At 38.0% G+C, this 9,176-nt stretch overlaps 1 protein-coding gene across 1 annotated transcript in view; it reads left to right on the top strand.

The window, feature by feature from the left end:
• RPAP2 (RNA polymerase II associated protein 2) overlaps nt 1-9,176 on the top strand; it is a 35,947-nt gene that overhangs the window by 165 nt on the left and 26,606 nt on the right. Inside the window, exons 2-8 of the mRNA XM_069022777.1 lie at nt 781-826; nt 1,581-1,695; nt 2,379-2,477; nt 3,520-3,585; nt 4,819-4,907; nt 7,113-7,148; nt 7,979-8,915. Of these exons, the coding sequence (XP_068878878.1) occupies nt 781-826; nt 1,581-1,695; nt 2,379-2,477; nt 3,520-3,585; nt 4,819-4,907; nt 7,113-7,148; nt 7,979-8,915 (1,388 nt within the window). The remainder of the gene's footprint in view (nt 1-780; nt 827-1,580; nt 1,696-2,378; nt 2,478-3,519; nt 3,586-4,818; nt 4,908-7,112; nt 7,149-7,978; nt 8,916-9,176) is intronic.

Below are 9,176 nucleotides of genomic sequence, written 5' to 3'. Positions count from 1 at the left end.
CCCAACCCGCCATGCCGGGGAGAGCGGCGGGCCGGCCGTGGTCGGCTCTGTGGGCCTCTGCCGGGCCGGGTCGGACCGGACCGGACCGGACCGGACCGGGTGCGGGGCCGTGATGAGCGGCGGGCCGGGCGAGGCGAGGCAGGGACCCGGCGTCCCCTCAGGCTGTGAGGGGACAGCCTGCCCCGGCCTGCCCTGAGCGTCGGACGCGGGCTGTGCCGGGGGTCGTGCAGCTAGCTGGTCAGAGCGCTGCGTCCTTCCCAGGATAACAGCCCGGTATCTCCCCTGCCTGTTGCTCTTGTAGGGGAGCAGCTGCCCGGGGCACCCGTGTCGGGAGCTGGGTCAGGGCTCGCTGGCGGCAGCGAGGGCGGCAATAGCGGCTCTCTGTGAGGGTGCCGGCGTTGGACCTGGCCCGGAGCAAAAGCCTGCGGTGGGACAGCCGTGGGGACAGCAGTGGGGTGCAGGAGTAACGCTGGCCTGGAGAGCCAGGGGGGTGTGGCTGGCACAAAATTATTGTCAGAATTATTCTTTCCTTTTTTGTGTGTACAGGACACGATGAATGAGTGTGAGAAGAGTTGGGCCTGTCTGTTTTCACACTTTAAAAAGTGTGTCTAACTGGTTGCCAAATACCAGCTTACTGAAATCACAGCTATCAAAAGCAAGTTACTAAGCAATTATCTTGATTGTGCTTACAGTTTAGAGGTTTTAATATTTTTCAGGTTCCAACATTTTCCTCTGTTAAGAAAGTATGCTAATTTGTATATTTTTATATTTGATTTCTAGGAAATAAGCAACCAGCTGCTCTGAAAAATGAAGATGCTGCTCAAAGGTATAATTTGTGAGGAACAGTACGTGCGTGACATTTGTGTTGTTTTTCCTCACTTTGAAATTGCAGGCTTTGCATTGCAGAGGCTTTACTTTTTCAGAGTACCATGACTAACTTCAGTAAATCACCAGCATCAACATCATGCAGATATGTTTGAAGTGATGCTGTGTAACTTCTAACAGCACACACATCTCAGCATTGTGTAATATACTAAAAGTGTGTAACATAACCACCAAACCTGTATTTCCATAGCCTGTACTCCTTGCTTTTTGCCATCTTAACTTCTTTGCATACCTGCCATTTATAATTATTTACATCAAAAAACACTCAGGAAGTGGGATTTGTTTGGTTTATTCCTTCCTTTACTTTGTAACCTCACACTCAGTCAAGTCCCATTCCTTTTTTTCTTCCCATCCTTCATGTCTTACCCAGTTCCTGTTTTCCTGACAGTACTCCATAAATTGTCCCAGGCTTTTTGTCCAGCCAGTTCTGAGTTTCCCTCTTGCAAGAAAATTTGAGGAGTGTATTGCAATACAGTGAGAATCGATACTTTTCTTGACCAGCAAATAAAGCAAACCAATATAAAATATGTAACCGTTTGTGGTTATAACAGAATTACTAGTCCAGTTACTTGTTGCTTTGGTGTGATGCAGGAAAATGTAAGCTACTGTATTTCAGAAAAAAAGAATAAAATAAAGTCAGAAAATTGTTTATAGAAATCTGCCCTCTGTATCATTCAGTGTCTGTTCTGTTACAGGAAAGCAGCTCTGGAGGCTGCACTGAGAAAGAAGATTGAATTTGAGAAAAAAGCATTGTCTATTGTTGAACAGCTCCTGGAAGAGGACATTACTGAAGAGTTCCTTCTCAACTGTGTAGGTGTTGCAAGTTTTTATACCGTTTTGTATCTTAGTGTGGTACTTTTTCTTAAAAGTTTTTGGAACAATTTGCTGCAGTTTAAAATAGACAAACTGTTCATTCCGTCTTGTACCAGCTCTGATAACGATTTCCTTATTTTTAAGGGTTCTGCAGTGAAAACATGCCCTAGTTTTGCAGGACTGTATACACTGATGAATCCTCGCTCTTTTATCACAGCTTTTGTTTATACCTCTCTGGTTCTGGACTGACAGATGAAGTATAAAAAATCTAGGTTTACCTCATGCCATCTGTAAATTTAGACAGAGTCTCTAAAAAGCACCACTGTTACCTGGCAGCACAGTTTTGTTGGAATGGTATAATGATTACTCTTGTTAAGGTTGTAAATAGGCTGATAAGTAGGTGTACAAAACATGTGAATAGAGGAAAATTACAGAAATAGGGGCCACACTAGAGGCAATATTATGAAGGTCTTGTATATGTAAAAAGAAATGCCCATGTCTGTTTTCTTTCTCTGTTTACCCTTTTCCTTTTTTTCCTGTGTAGGTTCTCAATGTTTATTAATATTAATAGATAACTGTTAGAAAATTTAAGATATTTATATGCTTAAGAGATGTTTTGGGTACAAAAAAATGACAAGTTTTCCAGTATCTGTTGTTGAACTATTTTCTTGTCATTTTAGGGAAAATGTATTACTCCATCTCACTATAAAGACATTGTTGATGAACGGTCTATCATCAAGCTATGTGGTTATCCTCTATGTCAGAAAAAACTGGAAAATGTGAGTTGCTTTTTATTAATCCTGTTATCAAAGAAACCTTTTCACAATTTTTATTCTCTTGCATTTTCTTTTTAATTTTCAAGTTAGAATATTAAGCAGAGATTACTGTCAAATAATGGACCAGGCATTATATCATTCCATTTCAGTATAATCCTTCTGAAGTCAATGGTAAAATTTGATCAGTAGACAGGAGTTACTGTATGACAGAATCAGGTACTGAAATGTGTGTGCAATGCATGTGTCTGTTTCGACAGTGATAAAGATGACTGAGTTGTGGCTTCCTGGCCTTCCTTTGAGAACGAAAAAAACTTCGAAATCTTGTTCTTTTGTCAGTGTAGCAAAAGATGTCTATGAGAAGGATTGACATGAAAAAATAATACAACACACGGATATTATTATGTGAATGCATATACGTATGCTATGAAAATGTATGTCAACTGTGGCAAGATCAAAGCTACCCTTTAGGTGGGATATATCAGACCTTAAGCAGAGCTCAAAGGTCAGTTAGATAACCTGTGATATAATATCAGTGCTACATGTGATTATCTGAAAAAAAATCAACTCAAGTACAAAACAATATACTGTTTTGGACTTCATATATTTGCACAGATGTTAATTTCAAAACTGTTACAGTTTACGTAAGTTCCTCTCTGGGTTTGCCTGGGTAGTGGCTGGGTCTGACAGTACAGTCTCACAGCATATAAATATCTCTGGATTAAAGAAGGACCTGTCTGTAAGTGCTCAGCACTTACACATGAGGGAAGCTTCTGCCATGGCAGCTCCACTGTTACATGTTCAGTACTGGTTTTCTTATGGAGCTGGCTTTTACTGATTATTGAGATGTATATGATTAAAGACAAATTGCCTTTCTTATATCTGAGAAGGTGCAACATCAGAAGAATTAAGAGAAAAGGTGGTTGTAGTATGCAATTCAGTTAAATAGAATATATTGCACATGTCCATAGATGTGAATTAAGAATGAAGTTTTCTCTGTAGTCACGATGGAACTGACAGTCTTGCTAATGAAAGTGTATTGTTTTAGGTGCCAAAGCAGAAGTACAGAATTTCAACAAAAACAAACCGAGTTTATGATATCACTGAAAGAAAGGTATGGTAACAAGTCTGTTTCTAGAATGTGTTTAATGGTAGCAACATCAGAAATTCATTTTTTAACAGCATTCATATAGTGGCCTGATTCAGAGGCAAATATATTTGATTGTTATGAAAATAATTTTCACAAACTGTTAGAATATGAAATTTTTGTGCATTTCACTTTCTAGATTATGTCTTTGGTAAGACAAAATACATGTCTTTTCTAAGTTTAAACATAAAAGGGAAAGTTTTACTTGGATATCAGTTTGAATGTGGCACAGCTGATCTGTTAAAGACATTTGTGAAGAAGTGTTCTTTATTTTGCTGCAGTCAGTGAGCTTTAGTAGGGTCAAAGTGCACATCCTTTTCAATCACTGAAGTTTGCAGTAGTGTAGTACAAGTTATATCTTATATATTCTTTAGTGTTCTTTTTTGGGGAACTTAGGTTTCTTTTTGAGGAGTTTTCAACATAAAACCTAACTCTTCACAAAATATTTTTTTCTGGAAGCATGTTCGCACATGTGGTTGCATAAAAGTTGTCTTTGCCAGTTCACAGAATACGCAATCACCTAAAGACACTTAGACATTAAATGGTAAGATAAATGTTACCAGTTACAGAACAAATTTCTTCAGTGTCAGTAGTATGCATTCCTTTCCTCTGATTAAAACTCTGGGATACACAAAATTTTAGGAATTGCTTTCTCAAGCAACCAGGCAAGACTCCAACAAGAAGTGGGATGCTTTGCTGTCCTCCCTTGTGATGCAAGTTTGCAAATCAATTTTTCAAAGATGCTGGAGATTTTTAGGTGTTGTTCCAAGTATTGCAAAATACCAGGTTCTCTTGTGAACCAAAATTTTCATTATTACCTGAATTTTAATGTATGTCTTTGAAACTGTATTAACATCATATTGGGTTATGGGTTGCTCTTTGAACAGTTTGGTTTGTTGGTTTTTTTAAATTATTGTTATATAGAATCCAACACTGATTTGCTTCTCAGTATGTAATAAAAGTTCAGAAAGCAGAAAAATGGGGAAGAAAGAAGCAGCTAAATGTGGCTTGTGGGAATGGGATAGACCTATTTGATAGGTTGGGTTTCTCAGGTGAACTAAAAACCTGGCTATAGGCTTGAAAAGAAATGTGTATTGGTACTTAATTTTACAGGCATTAAAAGCAATTACTTTTGTACTTTTCTATGTATTAAAAGTCAGCCTTAGTCATGTTTTCTTTCTTGCTTTCTCTCATTGCCAGTGCTTTTGCAGCAACTTTTGCTATAGAGCATCTAAATATTTTGAAGCTCAAATTTCCAAAAGTCCAGTATGGATGAGAGAAGAAGACAAGTAAGTATAATCTTATACATTCATTGCACCTTTTGAGAATATTATTTCTATATGCAGGCTGCAGTGGTAATTAAATAGCTGCAGTGCATCAAAGTGATTTGGCTGAAGCAGAGGTAACTGATGTTAACACATTCGCTTAGCATGGTGTTTGTTTTAAAGGTGTTGCTGCTGTATGGATTACAGTAATTGACATGGTTCAGTACTACTCACATGTACTTAGTAGACATGACCATGTTAGTTTAGAGGGCAGATGAGTCATAAATAATAGTTAACTCCTATTAACTTTAAAATGTACTCACTAGGATTGAATTTTTACAAACCATACAATGTACAGGTTGAATTAATCTGATCCTGTTACAAGAGATTTTCTAATTTTAACATAGCACTTGGCATCGATCTTAGACTGTAAATGCTTGCATCTGAAAGCAGACTATAACATGAAGAGCTTGTTTATCTGATGTAAATTTCAGATTGTCCGTTTCTTGTTCTTCCTGTAATGCACGTTTTGGGACAGTGTCATGCAGTCTGTGTTCCTAGCTTAGGAAACATAGGCTTGCAAATAATCAGTGGAGCCAGTGGGTGTCACTATTGAACAATGAAGACTTGCATAAAGAATGTTCAGCAAATTTATTCAGCCTTCATTCTCAAAGACACTACTTCTCATAGTCTCCTGGTTTCCAACAAAAGAAACTAGGTGGAGTTATATGTGTCATATGAAATATCTGATTAGTGAGAGAAGAGCTTTTGAACAGCCTGATTGGATCTGAGGTATTCTAGTAGGTAAAACTAGACTCTTCATTAAAAGTTTAAGTTTACCAGTGCTTTTGAGGTATTGTTTTGCTGTCTTTAAGAAAAGTATTTCTAAAATCTCCCTTTATTCTTCACATCAAAGGTGTATAGTTCTGGTATGCTTGACATAATTAATTATTTATTTTGGGTGGTGGTGGGGAGGCAGGATTTTCAAAAAACAAACAAACAAACTCTCAGATAGTTCTTGGCTAGCTACACCTCTTTGCACAACCAGTACATGTGCACACACCAATACATTTACACAGTAGAATATCTGAAATTCCTGTGACAGAAAAGACTACAACCTGCACTTAAAACTCTGAAGAGTTATATGGAGCTAATAATTTAAATCACTCTATGTTACCAACTTTAGTTTCCAAATGAAGTTTATTGGTATGAGTGGTGCAGCTTTACATCTGTTTAAACCTGTGGGGTCTTTTACATACTGAAAGATGTTTGTGCATTGACTTGCATTTAGTGTCTGCTTAAAAGGTTTTCTTTTAGTCATAGGACAGATGAGATTTTTAACATTTGGTATTGGATAAGAGGAATAGCATTGTGATGCTGCCTCATAACTGGATTGAAATAGATAAACTGCAAGTAGAGCTTTGGAAAGAAACTCGTCAGAATTTGTTTAGTAATGTTTTTAGTTTCTGGAAACCTTTGAAAACTATTTTCTTAAGAAAATTTTAACTTGATAGCCTAATTTTTAACAAAGTAAAATTTAAAATAAATAAAAATATCCTGAATATTCATATTTTTGCATTAATTGGAACATTTTCCTGTAACTAGCCCAGGATTGTCTTTACTAGAGGAACTTTATGGTCTGTGAGGATCTTGGCATGTTCAGTTTGTTTAAAGAGGAGACTTAAAGGGTGATCTGAAAGTAGTGTACAACTAGTTAAAAATAGATTACAGAGCCAAACTATTCTTGGTTGATGGCCACAAGTAATTGCATGAATGGTTCAGGTTGGACATTGGGAAAAAAAATTGTGCTAGGGTTATGGTGGAATGAAACAGGGTACTCAGCAATGTTTTGAAATCTCCCATCTTCGCAGCTTTTCAAGATTTAAACTTCATGAATTTGTGGCTGACCTAACCTAGCACTGGTGACAGTTGCATTTCAAGCAGGAGGTCAGACTAGAGCCTTCCAGAGGTCCTTTCTGACAAACATTTGTGTGACTTGGTGACTGTGTTAAATTCTGTTCGCTGTAACAGTGATGTGCTGCGGGCACACGAGTCATGCTCTCTGTACACGTGTGCACAAACCTGCTCTTGCTGGCCTTGCTTTGAACCGAGGGTGTTGGACTACAAGATCCTCAGATGTTCCTTCCAAACTCAACTATTTTCGTATTTGTGTATTTCAAGAGAATAGATTGAGCAGGAAAATATTCATTCTGTGTCTTCTTTTTGCAGACCACCAGACATAGAGCTGCTGAAGGAGGGACAGAGGTACACTGAAAAATTTGTTGTTGTTGTATGCATTTATAGCTAGAAATTTTAGCATCATAGCAGATGAAAAGGGAATCTTTGATTTGCTCCGTTATAGAAAAGAGCTTACTAGAACCTATGCAAAGGTTTTTTCTCTTTGTGATTCTAACCCAGCATATTTGATCTGTATGATTTAGTGTACAGCTGCTCTTGGATTGTGTGTCTTAATTGAGCCTGTTGAAATCTGAAACAAATGCACTGTTTGTACTTTGAATATTTTATGCCATCTATTCTTTATAAAGAAAATTGTGCCAATTATATGTGATGAAAGCTTCTGCACTTCTCAGTCTAAAAGGTCTGTATCAGCCAGAATGAAATCACACTACTCTGTCATCTCGCTGTACCTCACTGTGTATTGTGCAACTTTCTGTTTTCTTTTACAAAGCGTTGCCATTAGGTGGCAAACATATATGCTGAAACAGCTCAGCTGTCCCCCTGATTTAAGGGTGCTATGTTCCTGTATGTGTTAGCATGCCTGTCTTCATTTTAAAATTGCACTATTCATGATGCTAAATTTTACATTGGTCTGCTGTCTTTAATAATATCTTGTTCTTTTCTAACTGCCAATAATCAGCTGAGAACTTGCTTCTTTATACTTGTCATCTTGATTGTAGAACAGTGCAACTCTTAAAGAGTTCAAGAAGATTTTAAATGAGCTTCTTAAAGCAAAAAATTACACTTCTGCTATAAGGGGGGAAAGGCTTTGTTTATCATTCTTACATGAGAATGAAAAGCTATTGCAGGTAAAAGCCATTTCTTATTTCACTAATGGCTTGTGTTTTCTATTGTAGTGGGCAGTCTGGAGAAGAGGTGAAACTACGTGATGAAGTAATTAAAGCATCTGACATTGAAAATCCTAGGATATCTTCAGATCCCTGTGAATCTGCTTCTCATGACACAGCCAGTGACAGCAGTACTGATACTGAACAAGAATTTGTTTCTTCTGTCCTACCAGGAAGTCAGTCAAGTTCAGCCAATTTTGCACAGCAATTGCACAGAAAAAGCATCCTCAAAAAGAAGCATGTTCAGAAGGTCCATGCCAGCCCTAAAACTGAAGATGCTGATGTGGTAGAAGCCATTGAACAACTCTCTCATTGTAAACTAGACACTCAGGAAGAAATACATGCTTGCTCTGTTCATAATAAAGTAACTGCACCACCTTCAAACAATACTGCTCTTGGGAAATCAAGTGCTTCAGAAATCTGTGTAAATACGTGTGGATCACAGATAGTTTTTCTAGGTGTGAGCAAAAGAGGAGCAGAACATCTTAAAAGAACACTAGCTAAGTCAACAGAACATAAAAACCCTGAACTGAGGCATCCAGTTAATTCCAAAGGCAGTTTATTAGAAGTGCTTAGGCAAACACTTATGGAATGGAGAACTGAGGAAACTTTAAAATTCCTCTATGGCCCGAACTATACTTCTTTGTGTTCATCAGAGTGCATACTATCTGCCAACCAGGAGTCTGAAGAACTTGATGAGGATGACTTAGATACCGCTGATGATCTCAACACTATTGCTGTAGGGGAGTCTGAAAACAGCTTGAATTACTCTTTACCTTTCACAGGCTCAGGTGGAATACTTAAGCCTGTTCCTAGTTACGAAAAGTTAAAAGAAGAAACAGAGTTCCTAGAAGTCCGAGTAAAGGAGTTCTATGAAGGAAAGTACATCTTGGCTGAAGAGGCAGCGACACAAGCACAGGCAGGGGAACATCCTAGCAAAGACAAAGTGAGTGTCCGGTGGAATAGTGTGGAGGCTGTATAAAGCCTGAACAGGCCTTGAAAGAATCATTACTTTGTTTCTGTTATCATAAGTGGATAAGTATCTCACACAGGGAAAGAAAATTATGTTAGCTGCATACTGTATATTGCATCGGATTATGCAAGTGTCTGCCCATTAAAAATTAGTTTGGGTTTTTTTCTATTCAGAGATAAGTTATTTAATGTTTAAATACTTATTGATAAATATCTGTGACTATTTTGATGTACT

Source organism: Aphelocoma coerulescens, chromosome 8 (assembly GCF_041296385.1).
Source record: "Aphelocoma coerulescens isolate FSJ_1873_10779 chromosome 8, UR_Acoe_1.0, whole genome shotgun sequence".
Lineage (NCBI taxonomy): Eukaryota > Metazoa > Chordata > Aves > Passeriformes > Corvidae > Aphelocoma > Aphelocoma coerulescens.
This window is presented reverse-complemented; position numbering and strand designations above follow the sequence as displayed.